This window comes from Phocoena phocoena, chromosome 2, assembly GCF_963924675.1.
Source record: "Phocoena phocoena chromosome 2, mPhoPho1.1, whole genome shotgun sequence".
NCBI lineage: Eukaryota > Metazoa > Chordata > Mammalia > Artiodactyla > Phocoenidae > Phocoena > Phocoena phocoena.
In genome coordinates, this window is record NC_089220.1 from 48068839 (window position 1) to 48090507 (window position 21669).

A 21669-nucleotide genomic window follows, 5' to 3' on the forward strand; every position below is an offset into this window, starting at 1 on the left:
TTTCTTGGCAGTGAACTTTGTTTTTTCAAACAAAACATTGGCATCCCAGAGGTCCATCAGGCAAAAGTGGACTCCCTCTGGGAAAGCCAGTGGGCGGGGTGGCAGAGACTCACACCAAAGAGCGCCTGCTAACTGTCCAGCCTCAAGCCATCTTGACCAGCTTTTCCTACTGATGCAGTGGAGGAGTGTGGATTTTGGTGTCTGATGGAGTTGAGCTTGATTCCCAGCTCTGCCGTGTGGTTTGGGATAAGACATTTTCTCTGTTTGACTCTCATTTTCTTCAGCTATAAAATGGAGATGACGTAGACCTCATCAAAGAGTCGCGAGAATTAAACTTGGGCATGGAAGCACCGTGCCCAGTAAATTTTAGTTTCCCCTTGAAGCTTCATAGTCAGCTTGGTAAACCAAGAAATTAAAATTTAAAGCCCTCCCCCAAATATCTCTCCCTTCTCTTTAAATTTTTTTTTCCCCTCTTAGAGACTCTTTTTATAGACTTTTTATTGAGAAATCTAGATTCTTTTTAGATCATGTCCGCACCAGGCAAGAATGTCCCAATTCCACTCTAGTTCTAGCCTCGAGCGTATTATTTGCTTTGTTCTGTTTTCATAGACCACAGAACTGGCAGTAAATTGGATGCACAAGCTTTCTCTGTCTCAGGGGTCTTACTTCTCCAAGCAGCTCTGGAAGCTTGTTGTCAAACCAAAAGTTACCTGAGCACCTACCATGTGCCCTTCTCTGACTGGGGCATGAGTGGAAGTTTTCACTGGTATTTATCAAATGTCCACTCAGACTCTGAGAGGAAACTTTGCTTGGATTGCACTAGCACAGTTGATCCTCAGAATTGCCCTGTGGGGTAGATACTATTATCCTTCTCACAGTACAAAGAAGGAAATTGAAGACTGAAAATACTGAGTGATTTGTCTGCGTAAGAGGCAGACCAGTACTGCAGCGAAGCCATGGAAGATTAGAGCAAGCTGCCAGGTAGCACAGCGCAGGGCAGATTCACCTGTGGTGCCATCAGGGAAGTCTTCATGGAGGAGGGGGGCTTGAGCCAGGCCATGAGGTCAGAGTCTCAGTTTAGAGAGGGAGAAAGTGGGGCATATTCTGGACAGAGGAGTGACAAGAGTGGAGGTGGTGAGGTGGAAATGGAGAGGGAGGGAGTGAGTGAGTGAGTGAGTTGGGGGCGGGGGATGTGAGAGGCAGCTGCCATTGAGGCTCCAGGTGCCTAGGACCAGAGACTGCCGGTGTTGTAGGCAGCAGGACAAGCTTGATTCACAGGGGTCGTAGAGATTTTTAAACCTGCCCAGGGGGTGCAATGGGAAGCTTAATTTGACCTCAGTCTGCATGATGAATTAGAAAGGGGGAGGGACACCTGGCTTTCAGAGACCTCATGTGTTCTCACTCCACCGTGGGATCCTGTTGATTGTACTTAGACGGCATTCACGCAGGGCAGGCCCAGGGTGTGAACAGGGATTTCCCTGTAGCTTCTGGTCCAACTCTACTTCTGGCCTTGGGAGAGGCCTCAGGAATGTGTTGCTCAAACAGCTTCTACCCTGGGATGAATTCGAACAGGCTCTGCTGCCCAGCCCAGCCTTCCAGGCACAAAAGCCCCTCTCCCAGGTGCACCCCCAGGTTGCTGAGGGACTGTGAACAAGAGGACCCCCATACCTGTGAAGACACCTGCACGGGAGAGCCTGCTAGTCTCACGATGGTGGATGTAACCCGCCCCCCACAGAAAAACAGGGTCCTAATAACTGTTTGCCCAACGAGCTTCACTATGTACCACACACATACCCCCAAAACAGACGAAAACTGGAGGGAAAAGCATACCACTGTTTTTCATTATACGGTTGGATGTGGTTTTTCTTATTTGTCTATCATTCTGTGAGGTGGGAAACCTAAGAAAAATCTGTCCTGCAGTGAAAATGTAGGTCCTTTTCCTTGAGGTGACAGGAAGATCTGTTAAAAGTAAAAGACAGCTCAGCTGCCAGGGGCAGCAGCCCCGCGCAGGAAGCCCTCCGTCCCCGTTTGCATGATGAACCCGGTCTGCTCTGTGGAGCCTGCTGGCCTTCTACGGGCCAGGGCGGAAGATGAGCGCTTAAGTGTTTCTGGAGAAATGAAGACTGAAGGATGGGTCAGAACAAGTGCAGAGGAGTTTTCCATTTATGTGGAAAACTCCCAATTAGGACAAGTCTCAAGTACCCTGGCAGCACCCTTGCTTCTTTTCCCTTACATAGCCTCCTAACCCTACCCCATTTTTCTTTCTGTTTAAGGATAGGAGAAGAGTGAAAAGCATTAACTGGGAAAAAGAAATGAGATTTTAAAAATCCTCACGTGAAGTTTCCTTTAGCAACAGTCTAACCTCAGTTAACAAAGCTGCTGCAAACTGAGCTCATTCAAACCTGGCCGGCCTCTGCCTTCCTGCTGGGCCCGAGCTGCCAGCAGACTTGTCCCTATCGTTTTTTTGACTCTCTGCGACAGCAGCTGCGAGGCAGAGCGTGGGTCCCCGGAGGGTCTGGAAGACAGCCTGCCCCAGTGGGTAAAATTCAGGAGAGAGGAATCTGTGGAATGCAAACTATATTTCTCAAAGTTTGGCTCTAGTCCACTTGTGGCTATTTCTCCCGTGGCCCTGGTTTAAAATGCTGATTCCACACCCTTCCTCCACCTTCTGACCCAGAGTCTGCCTTTTTATTTATTTTTTAAATATTTATTTATTTAGGCTGCGCCGGGTCTTAGTTGGGGCACACGGGATCTTCAGCTGTGATAGGCGGGATCCTTTTTTCAGCTGCGGCACGCCTGCGGGATCTAGTTCCCTGAGTGCGGATGGAGCCCAAGCTCCCTGCATTGGGAGGGTGGAGTCTTACCCACTGGGCCACCAGGGAAGTCCCCAGAATCTGCCTTTTTAAACCAGGTCCCCTGGTGATTCTGAAGCCCATCACAGTTGAGTACTACTGGTATAATGGAAGGGGCGTGGGATTTAGAGCCAGAAGATCATATAATCTTTGTGGGCCTCATTGGTGTCATCTGTAAAGAGGGGATACCACCTCCTCACCAGAATAGGAAGAAGTGTGTGAAAACACATTCAAAGCTGTGAGGTACAGAGGCATAGAAACAACCACAGAAAAAGAAAAAGTTTTGTTTTTGCATCTGCTCACTGCACATCTCATCCAGCTGGGATTTAGACACTGATTCCCCACCTTCACGGAATTCAGCATCTTTGAATCTACCTGCAGTTCCCATAGAAATTTGAGAAGTCACGTTGACCAGACGTCTGGCTTTTCTTCCCTGGTTAGAGAGCCACACGTGGGGTCACATTTCTAGGTCCTGTTCTCCCCCTTTCTCAGGGAAGGGAAATGGCTCCTGGGCTCCCGGTTCCGTCCACTAAGGATCTTCACGTGCCCCGCTTGGGGGTTTGGCCTAAGTGGGCCATAAGCACAGCGTTCCACTTCTCAGCCAGGCCAGGAATGAATGCTAGAGCATTCCCTGAAGTCCCAGCCACCCCCAGGAGCTAATTGGTCAGATGAAATTCATTCACTACATTAATCAGGATTCTCTGGCTCAGAAATGGAAAGTTTGCAAATATCCTGAACATTTTCCTTACTGGACGTAAGAGTCACCCCAGGAGTGGCTAAGGTACAGACTCGTGGGATCCGCCCATCGAGAGTCTGAATTGGTAGGTCTAAGGTGTGCCCTGGGAATTTGCATTTTTAACTGGCATCCCAGGTGATTCTGATGCAGTGGTTCCCAGAATCCATAGGGAGGAACGCAGCTGTCCCTCTGAATGGTTGAGTAGTGCCGTGCTGAGGGTATAAGACCCTGTCAGGGGGCGGGGTGAGACTTCCCAGATGCTGTAAAGGCATTGCCAGAGCTGATCTGCCACAGACCTGCTCCAGTAAATGGCACCTCCAGCCTTCCAGTTGCCACGCCAGGAAATGAACATCCCTGTGGACCCCTCTCTTTCTCCGCTTGTCCTCCCCACCCTGCTCTCCTTCCCTCTCTCTACCCTTCCCCGACTCCTTCTCTCCCTCCATCCAATTCATCAGCAAACCCCGGCAGCTCCACCTTCAAAGAACTCCAGATTTGGTCCCTTCTCATCCTCTCCACCAGGACCTCCTACTATCAAGGCACCGGCTCATTCCTGAGGTTTCTGTAAGTCAGACCGTGTCACTCTTCTCCCCAGCAGCGTCTGCCGCCTCACTCAGACTAAAGCCCAAATCCTTCCCTTGACCTGTGAGGCCCGACGGGTGAGAACTGGCCAGGATTACCTCTCCTGCCTTCTCCTGTCTCCCTGCCCCATCCCTCCCACATGCCCCGCCAGCCTGACGGGAGCTCTTACCCTCACTCATCCTCTCCTCTTCCAGGCCTCTGCCCAAAGCTCATCCTCTCCCCAGGCGCTCCGTGGCTGTGTCATTTAAAAGAAGCAAAGTCACTTCCGTCTCCAGCCCTCTTGTTCCGCCCCGATTTAAGCTTCTGCACAGTTCTTGACACCATCCGCCTTACTGAATAATTGACCTGTCTGTTGACTGCTGCCTAGAGGGGGGAATGTAAGCTCCAGGACAGGAGTTTTTGTCTCTTTTGTTCTCAGCAGTATCCCTAATTCCTAGTCCAGTGCCGGGCCCACAGGGAGTGCTCGATAAGTATTTGTTTGAATTACTGAAAGAATGAAATTGTAACAGGCAGTTACCTTTCATCTAAGCTGACATTGTCAGTGTTACACGTGCACGTCTGCATGTGAAGGCAGGCACGGGAAAGGGGTCCCGGTGTTCCTCTGTCTAGGATTACACCCATCTTTCCCCAGTGTGACTGGCGTGGGCTGGAAGGCTGAGCTTGTGTTCTTGGCTCAGTAAGTCCCATCCTGGGCATGCAGCTCTCCACACACACACACACACACACACACACACAGTTGAAAAAGATCCCCAAGTCAGCTTACCAATAGTTAATTTAACCCACCGTAAGTATAGTTTCTGTCTCATAATAGCCTTTCATGGGGCCCTAACTTATTTTTTGTTAGTAACATGTGGTCTGCGTGTCCATGAACTTACAAACTTTGTCACAGTTGCATTTGTAAGTTGCTGGCTGCACTGCTGAGCCTCTCTTTTTTACCCACAGAAAAGCCATGCCTCCTCCTAGTATTTTAGTTCAATTAACCCAACTCAACACATCTGTAGTCCTCCTCCAGTTCTTCTCTCCCTGTTTCATAATCCTCTCTTAGAAGAGGGATCGGGCAGAAGAACAAGTCTTCACAGAACAACAAATAGAGGGAACATAATACAAACCCATCATTTCTTTAATTTGAGGGCAGGACAGTGTTAATGTGGTTTTATTTTTACCTGAATTTCCTGAAAATGACTACCTTTTAGCCCTGCATCAAATTGCCTTTTTACCTTGGTGCTCATAAGTACGCTAAGAAATAACGTGATTTCTGGCAATGAGGTGTGAGAAGGGGTGTCGTCCTGATTTTGGAGAGGAGGAAACACAGTGCATTTCTGTGGTTTCTGCAGAGCCACCTGAGTCAGGCTGCTGTTGGGCGTCAGAACTTGGGACCCTCTGCTGCCCCTGCTTCCCTTGTGTTCTGGAGGGAGAGTCCTGATGGCAGCCGATGCCATGAACACACTCACAACTGTGCCAGTCCCTCCAGGGGCTGCTTCTTAATACTTGTGACTTTTCAGTGCTGGAAAACCCCAAGATTTTGACAAGTTACATTCATTTATTTTTTACTCAGACTGGAATTTTCCCCCCCTTAATAAACCAATGGTACAGATAATGATACATCGTTTTCTCACAGCAACCTCTTATCTTCTTTATTATCCATTCTGTTTTTCTGCCTTGAGTTTTGTGTCACTTTCCTGTTTTAAAAAGTGTTCATGGGGGCTTCCCTGGTGGCGCAGTGGTTGAGAGTCCGCCTGCCGATGCAGGCGACGCGGGTTCGTGCCCTGGTCCGGGAAGATCCCACATGCCGCGGAGCGGCTGGGCCTGTGAGCCATGGCCGCTGAGCCTGCGCGTCCGGAGCCTGTGCTCCGCAACGGGAGAGGCCACAACAGTGAGAGGGCTGTGTACCGGAAAAAAAAAAAAGGGAAAAAGTGTTCACAGTGATGCCTAATTTTCTATTTTTATCGAACTGGAATTTCTCAGCTGTGTAGGCCTGGTACCAAATCTTGAGTCACCGACTTAACTCTCACTCTGTTCCCAGTCAGATATTCCACTTGAGTCAAGATCGTCCGTCCTGCCAACCCTCAGCTCACTTCATTCTCAAGAATCTGTAAGCAGCAGTTAAATACTGTCCAGAAGTTAACACTGCTGCTGCTACTCAGTTCTCCTACCTGTGCTTTTCTGTCAGCTGTGACAGCCATCTGGACAATCTCTGCTATCTTCTCCCATTAAGCCTTATTTATAAAGTAGGACTCAAACCTGACTGTCCGAAGCCTGTGTTGATTAACCCCAGTCACCTGAGCAGATCCTTTGCCTGGCTCTCGTGATCGATGTCCTTGAGCTCTGCCGGAGGGTGGTTGAGTACAGCTGTTAAGAATCTGGAGCCAGACTTCCTAGGTTCAGATCCCATCTCCACCACCTACTGCCTGTGTGACTTCAGCAGAGTCACCTTAATCTTTGCCTAGCATGTTTACCTGCAAAACAGGGATTAAAAAAGTCCCTGCTCTTGTGCAAATTAAAAGAGTTAATAAAGTCCATAGCGTAGTACCTGGCATATATTAGGCACTCTTTCAATGTTCACTTTGTTATATCCTCACTTGCTGATACAAGTCTACGCTGGCTTCATTGTTACTTCTATGGTGCTACGTTCCCACCCTGCCCCAACGTTGGTTTGTTTTCTGTTCTCCCCGGAATACTGGGTAAGTACTGATCTTTCCATTTCTTCTTCCCCTTCCCATTTCCTGCTTTTCAGACCTAGATGTGGAACACAACTGCCACCCAGTTTTTCCCAGGAGCAGGTTATCTGTCTTCCTTGGGAGCTGGCACCTCACAACAGCACTGGAGTCTAGCACTAGAGTTTTGTGCCATCTTTGCTCAGTCAGCTCCTGGAGTCTCCACCCAACTCCTGCTCCGGGGGATGCAGAGGCAGAGGTGTGCACGGCCACTTTGCCTCCTGGTGGCCGTGCTTGGGATTGGGATCATCCCCCGTGTCCCGGACAAAGCTTTCTCTTATCTGTCAGCAACCCCCAGCCACACCCCAATTCCTTGGCCATTTCCCTTTAGGGACAATAGCATCTGCTCCAGTTCCTTTGTTTCTTGGTAGCACAAATGATTCTCTTTTTTTTTAATGGGCAGGATAAGCGAGAGCTGGAAGGAACAGCTACTGGAGCACTGAGCTTACCCAGGTCCACATGGCTTCCTAGAGAATGGTGACTATGGCCAGGCTCTCCGCTGCTGCCCTGACATCCGGCTTGGGCCACACCCACCATGAGAAATCCTGCAAAGGCACAGAGCCTTTCACAGCTGGGCTCCCTGTTTCCTTCCCCTCCATCTCCACCTGCCTCCTATACACTTTCTTTAGGGTGTGTGTGTGTGTATGTGTGTTCTTTCTTCAGTGCCCTTCTTCTCTTTCAGAAAAAAAAATTTTTTTCTGGGAAGTAAGACAAGCTATAGGTTATTCTCTTCAAGTTCAAGGTTACCAAAAGTAAAAGAATGGTTAGACATAAGACCGTGTTCGTTAGTTTCTCTTTTCGGTCTTCCTCTCGGGAGCTCATTAATATTAGTTTGAACCGTATAAGATTGCTGACCTTTGGCCATTTTTGACCCAGAAAATGGCAGTTCAACCTAACACGTACTTCCTGGTTGGCTTTCCTGTCACTGCACCGAGGGGCGCGGTCTCATCCTCGCTCACCAGCTCTGCAGAGAGACCAGATGGGAGCAGTCAGCAGTACTTCTTGCCAGCAGACAAAGCAAGTTAATTCCCCTGAGTTGAATGTTATTTCCGTCTCTTAATTATTAAAACCCCATTTGTTTATTACAATCTAAATGGATTTTATGGAGCAGATGCTGTGTCCGTGATGAACCTTGGCAACCATGATGCTGGAATCACTTTGTCCTTTACATGCAAGTTTGTTTTACTTTCCAGTCTTCATGTACAACACTGCCAACAAGGAGACCTGCGAACACAACCACGAGCGCTGTTCCCGGCACGCCTTCTGCACTGACTATGCCACGGGCTTCTGCTGCCACTGCCAGTCCAGGTTTTACGGGAACGGGAAGCACTGTCTGCCCAAAGGTGAGGGGTGCTGGCTTGACTGGGGCGGGGGCTGCTCTGGGTCTGTTTCTGTTGCTTGCTGTTTCCAGCTGCCACTGTGAGCTCTGTTTATGGACCTTGTGTCTGTACTGCTTGAATCAAAGCCTAAGCAACTTGCAGGTGTTCCATAAAAGTTTGAGAAATGAACATGTTTCAGCTGATTTCCCAACTTGAGGATTAAACAGAAATGTTTCCTCCCTTTTGGCTAGCTCCTTAGGGTGCAAGTGGACAGGAGAGAGGGAGGATGGGAGAAGTGAGGTCAAAGGCAGGTCTGTTTTGTACCTAGGTGGGTAGCGGCTGGGTTAGGGAGTTGCGAAAAGGGCTGAAGGTGGAGTGTGGGGAGTTGTCAGTGGGATAGTCTTATCTGTGCATGTGGACAACGGTCAAGGCTGACGGGGTTTGCTGTCTCTCAGGGACACCTCATCGAGTCAATGGGAAGGTGAGTGGGCACCTCCGCGTGGGCCACACGCCCGTGCACTTCACCGACGCGGACCTGCACGCTTATGTGGTGGGCGACGACGGCAGAGCCTACCTGGCCATCGGCCACATCCCGCAGCCCGCCGCCCAGGCCCTTCTCCCGCTCACGCCGATCGGAGGCCTGTTTGGCTGGCTCTTTGCTTTAGAAAAACCAGGCTGGGAGAACGGCTTCAGCCTCACAGGTGAGGAGGGCCGTAGGTCACCATGGCTTTGGCGGCATGGAGCCTTGGGTTTTCATTCAGTAGTCAGTTGTGCAATGTTTCAGAGCCACACAGGTGTAGTTTTTCTGCCCCGAGGTAGTTGGGGATGGTTTGGCCTTGCAGGACTGTGATTTCTTCTAAAGGTTCTCCAGGTTGTTCTGAGAAATAGGATGATCCCATTTGGAGCATTCGTGCCCTCTTACCTTCAAGAACCCTTGAAGCTGCTTTGTCAGAGTCCGTGTAATTCAGTAGTCACTCACAGATCTGCCGAAGAGGGATGCAGGTGGTAGTTCCAGGGCATCTGGAGATGATTTTACTTCATGGGCGAGGGGTGCCTTTCCTCTTTGTCCCCTGATGACTCTGATCTATAATAGTATAGACAGTGCTTCTCAGACTTTAACCCACCTACCCGTCACCTGGGGCCTCGGGAAAGTGCAGGTTCTGATTCAGTAGGCCGGGGGTGGCGGGCCTGGGGGGTCTGTGATCCTGTTTTCCTAGCAAGCTTCCAGGAGACGATAATGCTGGTCTAAGGCCCACCCTTTGATAGCAAGGATGTAGAGAATACTTCCTGGCTTCTCACCTCACTACCCGTTTATTGCACATAAAGTGTGAGAGAAAAGTTCTTGGCCCTCCAGCTGTAGAGCTCAATAGGCATTTGTAGGATCTTGCTTTTAATCAAGTTTTGATAAAACCTTGAGTCAAAAGTAGATAAATAAAATACAGTACACCTAGTTACATTTGAATTTCAGATAAACAATTAATAATTGAATAATTTAGTGTAAGTATGCCCCAAATATCGTATGGGACATACTTATACTAAAAATGTTTTTTATTCATCTGATATTCAAATGTAAATGGGTGTCCTGGGGGGGTTTTGATTGTTTTTGTTAAGTCTGACAGCCATAGAAAGAGAAAGGTCAAGGATGTTCCTAGGGGTTTATTTTTCACAGAAAACAAGTTCCTACAAAGAGAAGCAGTGTGAGATGGGAGAGAATGGAACCATGCTCTTTTTTTTTTTTTTTTTTTTTTTTTTGCGGTACGCGGGCCTCTCACTGTTGTGGACTCTCCCGTTGCAGAGCACAGGCTCCGGACGTGTAGGCTCAGCGGCCGTAGCTCACGGGCCCAGCCGCTCCGCGGCATGTGGGATCTTCCCGGACCGGGGCATGAACCCGTGTTCCCTGCATTGGCAGGTGGACTCTCAACCACTAAGCCACCAGGGAAGCCCTGGAACCATGCTCTTTAACAGAAAGTTCGGGGAACTGATGAGATCAACAGCTGGTAGTAGTTAACCTTGGTTATCAGATCTCCTTAGGCACCATCCCCAACAGCAGGAGAAACTGGGAAGTGGAAGTATGCACTGGTGATTATTGCTGGAAGATGCAAGGCCCCCTTTCATCCCTGTGCTGGCTTGTTTTCCTCTCCAGGTGCTACCTTTATCCATGACATGGAAGTTACTTTCTACCCAGGAGAGGAAAGGGTTCGAATCATTCAAACTGCTGAGGGGCTGGACCCAGAGAACTATCTGAGCATTCAAACCAACATTCAAGGCCAGGTGCCTTACGTCCCAGCAAACTTCACAGCCCACATTGCTCCCTACAAGGAGCTCTACCACTACTCGGACTCAGGTACGTGCAACCAGTTCTCCGTAAAATGGGGACGGTGCGCATCTCACGAGATAGTTGCGAGGATTATGTGAGTGACTACGTGGAATGTCCTTATAGAACAGCGTGTGACACATGAAATGAGCTCAGTGTTGTTTTTACTATTCTTGTTATTTTATTAGTGTGAGAAAAGTGATGGCTGTTGTACACAAGAATATCAACATCCCTACCCAATATTTGCAGATGATAATATAATAACAACCTTGTCTATGGGCTGGGGAGGGATGGTATAATTTTGTACAGATTTTAACCCTCCTGCTCTCTGGGCTGTGGAAAAATACTGATTATTGGAATTTATACTTGTTCTGTAACCTTGGTTCAGCCTGCTTTGAAATCAGAGATGCCGTACAGTGTTGTAAAACTACCACTAGATTTGGAGTCAGAAGACGGGAATTCTTACGGATGTGTTTAAAATATGTGGGGAGTAAGATCACTTACTGTCTGAGAGCTTATTTTCTCATCTTTAGAATGAGAATAATCACCCCTTTTCTGTCTCTCTTACATGGTTGATATGTGTAACATGTGATGTGTTCTGTAAGACACCCCTGATTTTGAGATGCTGCCCCAATCTCAGTTGCTGTCCTGCAGCACAGTGGTTTGTTTTGAGTTGTGCCTTTGCTTCTCGTGCTGTGTGAGAGCTGGAAGCCAGGCAAGAGGCACAGGGAAGTGAATGGGCAGCAGAGATCTGGCCTGGGCACAGGGTAGCTGATGGCTAGAAAACTGCCTGGCCTCCCAACTCTGCACTCAGGTTGAGATAAAAGACCCCTGCCCCTTTCCCCAGAAGCCTCCAGACTTAAGTGCAAGGTGTTGGAAGTCTTCTGTGCACTGATGGATGGATTGGTTGAAAACTTGGGGGGAGCGGGGTAGAGTCAGGCCAACTTGAGTTCCAGTTCCGGCTCTGCTTCTTATTTTATTTATTTATTTATTTTTGCGGTATGCGGGCCTCTCACTGTTGTGGCCTCTCCCGTTGCGGAGCACAGGCTCCGGACGTGCAGGCTCAGAGGCCATGGCTAACGGGCCCAGCCGCTCCGCGGCATGTGGGTTCTTCCCGGACCGGGGCACGAACCTGTGTCCCCTGCACAGGCAGGTGGACTCTCAACCACCGCGCCACCAGGGAAGCCCCCAGCTTTGCTTCTTAGACTACTTAATTAACTCTCTAACCTCTGTGAGACTCTCCACACAAGATGGCAGGGCCCACCTCACTGGCTGTTGTGAGGAATAAATGAGGCACTGCTTATAGAGTGCTGGGCATGGCTGGCATATAGTAAAGTCATTCTTTGCGAATATTGACAGCAGCGATTATACCTCCTCCCTCTCAGTGCTTTGGTTTTACATCTACGTGGGTTCTTGGGACCGCCTTGCAGGTTTCCCATATAAACTCAAACTTCCCAAGGGGACATGCTCCAGCAACTACATGAAAAACTGCAGAGAAACTCACCTCACATAAAAAACCTCTGTATTTAGTATTTGTAAATGTCCTCGTTTGACTGAATAATGTCTATTGCAGCTGTGACCTCCACAAGTTCCAGAGCCTACTCTCTCACGTTGGGTGCCATCAACCAAACACGGTCCTACCGCCTCCACCAGAACATCACTTACCAGGCATGCAGGCATGGCCCCAGACACCGGGTCATCCCCACCACCCAGCAGCTGAATGTGGACCGGGTCTTTGCCTTGTACACGGATGAAGAAAAAGTGCTCAGATTCGCTGTGACCAATCAGATTGGCCCTGTTGAAGGTATGGTTTCCCTTTTTTGTTATTGCTGGGCAAAAATTATATCCAACCTTCTTTCTTTCATGCCTTTTGAGTGGCCTCAGAATGATTCACATAGGTTACTAAGGGTAACTGAGTGCCAGGCTCTGTTAGGTGCTGGGTGTAAGGATGAATAAAGCAGGGTCCTGTCCTTGAGAGGTAGAGATGGAACTTTTAGAATAGTGTTCTTGCCAAGATCAGGAATAGAGCATATACATGAGGCTGGTTTGCTGCAACACCCAGTTGTGTGTGCCGTCTGTGTTGGGGATACACCTGTGAACAAGGTGTAGCCAAGTTAGGAGGGAGATTGATGCTGACAAATATTTGTTATGATTATGATAAGTGCAGGGTGCTGTGAGCCTAGTTGCAAGGTTCAGGAATGATGTCCCCAACAAAGTGAAATTTCAGCTAAAACTTAAAAGATGAGAAGGATTGCACCAAATCAAGGTGGGACAAAGAGCCAGTGCCTAAAAGAACAAAATGAAATAAAACTTGCATGTATGAAAAAAACCAAATTAGCATCATAATTAATGAGGAAAGACTGGTTGCTTTCCTTCTAAGATCAGAAAGAAGATGCCTGCTCTTGACACTTCATCACTGTACTGGAAGTTCTAGCCAGGGCAGTTAGGCAAGAAAATGAAGGAAAAAAGCCATCTAGGTTGGAAAGGAAGAAGTAAAATTATCTGTATTCTCCTCTGACATAATCTTATTTGTAGAAAAACTAAGGAATTCATTAATTAAAAAAAAAACTATTTGGGGCTTCCCTGGTGGCGCAGTGGTTGGGAGTCCACCTGCCGATGCAGGGGACGCGGGTTCGTGCCCCGGTCTGGGGGGATCCCACGTGCCGCGGAGCGGCTGGGCCCGTGAGCCATGGCCGCTGAGCCTGCGCGTCCGGAGCCTGTCCTCCGCAACGGGAGAGGCCACAACAGTGAGAGGCCCGCGTAACGCATAAAAAAAAAAAAAAAAAAAAAAAAAACTATTTGAACTAATAGTTCAGTAAGGTTGCAGGATATAAGATCGGTGTACAAAAATTAATTGTATTTCTATAAAGTAGCAATGGGTAAACTGAAAAGGAAATTAAGAAAATGATTCCATTTCCAAAATAAAATATTTAGGAATAAATTTTTAGGAAGAAGTGCAATACTTTTACATTGACATCTATAAATGTTTTTGAAAACAAAGATGGCTTAAATAAATGGAAAAACATTCTAAGTTCATGGATCAGAAGACATATTGTGTTTTTTTAATTATTTTTTAATTGAAGTATAGTTGATTTACAATACTGTGTTAATTTCTGCTGTACAGCAAAGTGACTCAGTTATACACATATATATATCCTTCTTTTCCATTATGGTTTATCCCAGGAGATTCCGTATAGTTCCCTGTGTTATACAGTAGGACCTTGTTTTTCCATTCTAAATGTAATAGTTTGCATCTACTAACCCCAAACTCCCAGTCCATCCCTTCCCCTCCCCACCATCCCCTTTGGAAACCACAAGCAGAAGACATAATATTGTTAAGATGGCAGTGCTTTCTAAATTGACTTATAGATTCAACACAATCCTATTACCTGGCTTTTTTGCAGAAACTGAAAAGTTGATCCTAAAATTCATATAAAAATTTAAAGAATCCAGAATAGCCAAAACAATCTTGAAAAGGAACAGAGTTGGAGGAATCATACCTCCTGATTTCAAAACTTAAGAGTAATCAATACAATGTGGTCCTCGAATAAGGATAGATATACAGATCAATGGGAATAGAAGTGAGAATCCAGAAATAAGCACTCACATTTACAGTCAATTGATTTTTGACAAAGATGCCAAAACAACTCAATAAGGAGAAAGAGTAGCCCTTTTAACAAATGGTTCTGGGATAACTCTGGATATCCACATGCAAAAGGATGAAGATGGTCACAGCAATAAGACAAGAGAAAGAAAAGACATCCAGATTGGAAGGGAAGAAGTAAAACTATCACTATTTACAGATGACATGACACTATATAGAGAACCCTAAAGTCTCCACCAAAAAACTATTATGACTAATAAATGAATTCAGTATAGTTGCAAGATACAAGATTAATGTGCACAAGTCTTGCTTTTCTATACACTAATAATGAACTATCAGAAAGAGAAAGCAAGAAAACAATCCCATTTAGAATCACATCAAAAAGAATAAAATACTTAGGAATAAACTTAGCCAAGGAGGTGAAAGACCCATACTCTGAAAAGTATAAGACATTTATGAAGAAAATTGAAGATGATACAAAGAAATGGAAAGATATGCATGTTCATGGACTGGAAGAATTGATGTTAAAATGTCCATACTAGTGAAAACAAACTACAAATTGAATGCAATCCCTATCAAAATACCCAGGACATTTTTTTTCCACAGGAATGAAAACAGATAATCTGAATTAGAACAAATAATCTGAAAATTTATATGGAACCACAGAAGACCCCAAATAGCCACAGCAATCTTGAGAAAAAAGAAGAAAGCTGGAAGTATCATGTGCCCAGACTTCAGGCTATACTACAAAAGTACAGTAATCGAAACAGTATGGTACTGTTATAAAAACATACCCATAAATCAATGGAACAGAATAGAGATCCCAGAAATAAACCCATACATTTATAAACAGATCATAAAACTCAATACCAAAAACTAAATAACCCAATTAAAAATTGGGCAGAAGACCTGAATAGACATTTTTCCAAAATAGACATACAGATGGCCAACAGGCACGTGAAAAGATGCTCAACATATCCAACATATATAAATAGCTCATACAATTCAACAAAAAAAACCCAAACAACTCATTGAAAAATGGGCAGAAGAACTGAATAGAAATTTTTCCAAAGAGGAAATGCAGGTGGCCAATAGGTACATGAAAAGATGCTCAACATCGCTAATCATCAGGGAAATGCAAATCAAAACCACAATGAGATAGCCATTCTGACAGATGTGAGGTGCCATCATCAAAAAGAACACAAATGTGTTGGCAAGGATGTGGAGAAAAGGGAACCCTTGTACACTGTTGGTGGGAATGTAAATCTGTGCAGCCACTGTGGAAAACAGTTTGGAGGTTCCTCAAAAAACTAAAAATAGAACTACCATATGATCCAGCAGTTCCATTCCTGGGTATGTATCTGAAGAAAATGAAAAACAAATTCGAGAAGATACATGCACCCCAATGTTAATAGCACAATTATTTACAATGGCCAAGATATGGAAGGGAACCCAAGTTCCAATCAACAGATGAATGGATAAAGAACACTTGGTACGTACACACACACACACACACACACACACACACACACACACACACTCTGGGATACTATTTGGCCATGAAAAAGAGTGAAATTTTGCCATTTGCAATAACACGATGGACTTGGAGGGTTTTATGCTTAGTAAGATAAGTCAGACAGGGAAAGACAAATACTATATACTGTAACTTATATGTGGAATCCAAAAAACAAACATGAATGAAATGAATATAACAAAACAGAAATAGACAGCTGTGGAGAACAAACTAGTGGTTACCAGTGGGGAGAGGAATGGAGGGGAGGGAGGGAGAAGGTAGGGGTAGGGGATTAAGAGGTATACACTACTATATATAAAATAAATAACCTACAAGGATATACTGTACAGCACAGGGAATATAGCCGATAGTTTATAATAACTTTAAATGGAGTATGATTTATAAAAATATTGAATCACTGTTCTGCAGCTGAAATTTATATAATGTAAATCAACTATACTTCAATTAAATGAAATTGCATATATAGACGTTGCATATGCAAACCTGAAAGCGTTTTGCCTAATTGTAAAGCATTATAAAATATTGAAGTATTGATAAATCTATTTCTAGACAAACAAGAATTGCAGTAAAATTGAATAATACTCATTAGAAAAAGAATGAAGATGGACCTCTACTTCACACCATATACAAAAATTAACTGAAAACGGGTCAAAGGCCTTAACGTACTTAAAATTTTAGAAAAAACTTAAGGGTGAACTTTTGTGACCCTGAATTTGGCAATGGTTTCTTTGATATTATGTTAAAAGTACAAGCAACAAAAGAAAAAAATAGATAAATGGGATATCATCAAAATTTAAAACTTTTGGGAATTCTCTGGTGGTCCAGTTGTTAGGATTCAGTGCTGCTGTGGTCCAGGTTCAATCCCTGGTTGGGGAACTAAGATCCTGCAAGCCAACAGCACGGCCAAAAAAAATAAATAAAAAAATAAAAACTTTTGTGCTTCAGAGGGCTTTATCAACAAAGTGAAATACAACCTACAGAATGGGAGAAAATATTTGCAAATCATATATTTAATAAGAGACTTGTATCTAGAATATATGAACTTTTACAACTCAATGAGACAAATAATCTAATTAAAAGATAGGCAAAAAATTTGGATAGGTATTTCTCTAAAGAAGACATCCAATGAGCCCATGAAAAAATGCTCAACATCATTCATCATCAGGAAAATGCAAAAATCAAAACCATAATGAAATACTACTTTATATGCATGTGGATGGCTATAGTCAAAAAATGGATAATAGCACATGTTGGTGGGCATGTGGAGAAACTGAAACCCTCACATGTTGCTGGTATGCGTGTAAAATGGTGTAACTGTGGAAAACAGCAGTTTCTCAAAAAAGTTAAACACGAAGTTACTATTTGACTGAGTAACTCTACCCCTAGTTATATACCATATATATATATGAAAGAAAAGAAAGAAAAGCTTATGAAAACTTCATAATAGCCAAAAGGTGGAAACAACCCAAATGCCCATCAACTGATGAATAGATTTTTAGAATGTCGTAACTCTCCAATTATAATAGATAGTATGGATAAGGATAGTATTAAATTTAGGTTAATGGATGGTGAAATTTGGTATAATACTAATAAGGGTGCAAGTTTTTTGTCATGTTAATAAGATTAGGCATGCTATTAATGAAATACCTTATGTAACTTCAGGCACTCAGAAGTGGAATGGAGATAGTCCTAGTTTTATGTTTAGGGCTATTGTTATTACTACTGATACTGTTGGATTAAAGATTTTTGTAATGGTTCATTGGCCGGAATATAATAGGTTAAGGATAAAAGCTATTATATGTAATATTGATGCAGTAGCTTGTGTTAGAAAATATTTAGTGGACGCTTCTATAGCTCATGGGTTGAACTTTTTTATTATGATGGGGATAATGGCTAATATTTCTTTTGAATCCAATTCAGATAAGTAGTCAGTGAGAGCTGGTTATTACAGTTATGGTCCCTGAGAGAACTGTTGTTAGGATGATGATAAAGATGATGGAGTTTTATTAGTACTGGAAGGATATAAACCAACATATTTGGGGTATGGGGCCAATAGCTCATTTAACTGACCTTAGTATAGAATATAGTGTAATAGGGGCTTACCTGGTGGCACAGTGGTTGAGAGTCAGCCTGCCGATGCAGGGGACACGGGTTTGTGCCCCGGTCTGGGAAGATCCCACATGCCGTGGAGCAGCTGCGCCCGTGAGCCATGGCCGCTGAGCCTGCGCATCCGGAGCCTGTGCTCCTCAACTGGAGAAGCCACAGCAGTGAGAGGCCCACGTAACGCAAAAAAAAAAAAAAAAAAAGAATATAGTGTAATATGGTAGCACAAAGAACTTTGAATTCTTAAGGATAGGTTCAATTCCTGTGATTCTAGAAATAAGAAGGCTTAAACCTCTATTATTTACTCTATCAAAATAACTCTTTTATCAGACGTATTTCTTATGTTTGTGGAGGGATGCTTGATGTTATAGTAGGTAGTGAGACGTGCCATATGCATAGGGCTAGTGTTAGTGGTAGGAAGTTTGTTCACAGTAGATGCATTAACTGATCTTATTGGAATCGAGGGTAGGATGCTTAAAATCATAGGGAAAAAACTGTTAATAATAGTGTTTTTATAATAAAGTTGGCTGTATATAGTTCTAGTATGCGGGGGTTGTGGAATGCTCTTAGAAAGAGGATTGTTGTGAAAATATTCATTATAATGGCATATTCTAAGAAAAATATAATGAATGGGCCTGCTGCATATTCTACGTTGAAACCCGATATGAGTTCAGATTCTGCTTCTGTTGTTAGGCCAAAGGGAGCTCGGTTAGTTTCTGCTAGAGAGGAGATAAATCACAGCTAGGGGCCATGATGGGAAGATTATTCATAAATGTTCTTGCGTTGTGATGAGGGTTGAGAAAGTAAAAGTTCCATTTATTTAAAGGGCTGATAGAAGAATAGTTGCTAGTATTACTTCATATGAAATTGTGCTACTGCTCATGGGGCTGCAATTAATACATATTTTGAGTTGGAGGCCCATCCGGATCATAAGATGGAATATACAGCGAGGCTTGACATAGCTATTGTAAATAACACCCCTAGATTTATATTAATGAGGGGATAAGGTATAGGTAGAGGAATTCATATGATTAGGGCTAGGGTTAGGGCTAGGATTGGTGCAATAATAAATATGGAAATGGAGGATGTAGCTGGTCGTAATGGTTCTTTAATGAATAATTTGTGTCAGCAATAGGTTGTAATAGGCCATATGGTCCAACGACATTTGGTCCTTTTCAAAGTTGCATATAACCTAGGGTTTTTCGTTCAATTAATGTGAGGAATGCCATGGCTAGGAGAATGGGGATAATGAGTATTAAGATGTTAATTATAAACATTTTGTTAGGGAGAGGATTTGAACCTCCAGTTACAAAGGTTTAAGTTTTACGCAATTACTGGGCTCTGCCACCTTAACAAACCCTGTTCTTGGGTAATATTTTGTATATATTAATTAAAGTAAGATTATATCATTAACTGGTTTAGCAGGTGCTTTTTTAAAGTGGGCCTTATTTCTCTTGTCCTTTTGAACTGAGGGTAATATATAATAGATAAGAACCGACCTGTATTACTCCGGTCTGAACTTAGATCACATAGGACTTTAATCATTGAACAAATGAACCTTTAATAGAGGTTACACCATTGGGGTGTCCGGATCCAACATTGAGATCGTACACCCTACTGTTGATATGAACTCTAGAAGAGGATTGAGCTGTTACCCCTAGGCTAACGTGTTCCATTGATAAATTTTTGGATCAAGAAATGATATGTTTTGACTAGTAAGTCTAGACTTCAATCACTCAGAGCCTTTTTTGTTCTCTGAGCTCACTCCAACCAAAATTGTGAACCCAGGGGGCTTCCCTGGTGGTGCAGTGGTTGAGAGTCCACCTGCCGATGCAGGGGACACGGGTTCGTGCTTCGGTCCGGGAAGATCCCACGTGCCGCGGAGTGGCTGGGCCTGTGAGCCATGGCCGCTGAGCCTGCGCGTCCGGAGGCTGTGCTCCGCAACGGGAGAGGCCACAACAGTGAGAGGCCCGCGTACCGCAAAAAAAAAAAAAAAAAAAAAAATTGTCAACCCATATAAAAATTTGTTATCCCTTAGTGGTTTAGTTAGTTTTTTGGGGAGTTAATTAAAGCTGCATAGGGTCTTCTCATCTTATTTTATGATTTCCGCCTCTTCATGGGAAGGTCAATTTCACTGATTGAAAATAAGAGACAGTAAAACCCTCATGAGTCCATTCATGCAAGTCCTTATTTAGAGAACAAATGATTATGCTACCTTTGCATGGCCAGGATACCATGGCCGTTTAACAGTTGTCACTGGGCCGGCAGTGCCTCTACAGCTAGTTATGCAAGAGGAGATGTTTTTGGTAAACAGGCAGGGTTTATGTTTGCCAAGTTCCTTTTACTTTTTAAAATCTTTTCTTGAATGCATGCCTGTGTTGGATTAACAGCTTACTAAATAAATAATTTAATGTTGCATTGTGCTCATGTGCTGATAATTATCAATATAGTATTAGTTACTGATGTAAGCTTATGCAAGGAGAAATATTTCTTGTTACTCGTATTAACATTATTGCCTCTATTGGTCAATAGACTAGTCCAGTATAAAGCTAGGAGTTGATTTGCTCATTATTATTGGTATTAAGATAAAGTTATTGTTGGACTTGAACGCTTTCTTAATTGGTGGCTGTTTTTAAGCCAACTGTGGTGTTGTTTCTACTCTCTAGATAAGGTTGTATCCATTTCTAAAAAGCTGTACCTTTTAAGATTAACATTTAAAAGTACATTAAAATTTATAATTTTTTGGGTAATTTTTAAAGTTGAACTAAGATTCTTTTCCTAGACAACCAGCTATCACCAGGCACGTTAGGCTTGTCACCTCTACTTATAAATCTTCTTATAAATCTTCTTATAATAAATCTACTTATTTTGCTACATAGATGAGTTCTAATAAACTGTTCATAAGTAGCTCATCTGGTGTCAGGATGTAACTTAAGTTAAAGTTCTCTTTGTTAAATGTTTACTAGTTAAATCATTATGCAAAATGTACAAGGGGTTAACTGCTTTTTGTTACTTTTAATGTTTCATCATTCCCTTACGGTAGGTTCTCTGTAGTGCCAGAGGATATTTTAAATTTCTATCCCCTATACTTTAAATGTGGAGTAAATGTTTTACTTAGTTTGCTTATATTAGTAAAACTTGTGGGGGGTTGGCTAGATTTAGTTCAAAGTGTTCATAAATTATGAAATCTCCTAGGGGTAAACTAGGTGCTTTTATGTAAGCTATGCTTTGATTTATCCAAGCACACTTTCCAGTGTGCTTACCTTGTTACGACTTGTCTCTTCTCATATAATTAGTGTTTAGTAATAGATTGTAGGAAGCTATTGTAATACTTGAGGAAGGTGATGGGCAGTGTGTGCTTACTTCAGGTCCTTATTCAGTTAAGTACTCTATTAATTTGCTACTAAATCCTCCTTTGGTTTTTAGTTTTCATAAAAACCTGTGTGTAGTAAGAAATACATTCTTGAGATAGAAAATGTAGCCCGTTTCTTCTCACTCCATAGGTTACACCTTGACCTAATGTTTTTATGTATAATTATGCTTACTTTTACTCCTTTTCAGGGCTTGCTGAAGACGGCATATAGACTGAATTAGCCAGGGTTGGTGAGGTGTATCGAGGTTAATCGATTATAGAACAGGCTCCTGTAGAGGGGTGTGAAGCACTGCCAAGACCTTTGAGTTTTAAGCTGCTGCTGGTAGTACTCTGGCGAATAATTTTGTTATAATAATTATTTGGGTTTAGGACTAAGCATAGTGGGGTGTCTAATCCCAGTTTGGGTCTTAGCTGTTGTGTAATTAGGAAATACTAAAGTCACTTTCGTAGTCTATTTTTATTTTAGCTATGGCTTTTTACAGCTTAATTAAAATTTAACTTTATGTTACTCTTTAACACGCTTTCCACTGAATTTCTGTTA

General features: G+C 43.7%; 1 protein-coding gene across 1 annotated transcript in view; it reads left to right on the top strand.

Annotated features, from left to right (window-relative positions):
• The window catches only part of NID2 (nidogen 2), a 77979-nt gene that overhangs the window by 20000 nt on the left and 36310 nt on the right, over positions 1 to 21669 (top strand). The window contains exons 6-9 of the mRNA XM_065871673.1: positions 8075 to 8224; positions 8656 to 8901; positions 10344 to 10544; positions 12088 to 12318. Of these exons, the coding sequence (XP_065727745.1) occupies positions 8075 to 8224; positions 8656 to 8901; positions 10344 to 10544; positions 12088 to 12318 (828 nt within the window). The remainder of the gene's footprint in view (positions 1 to 8074; positions 8225 to 8655; positions 8902 to 10343; positions 10545 to 12087; positions 12319 to 21669) is intronic.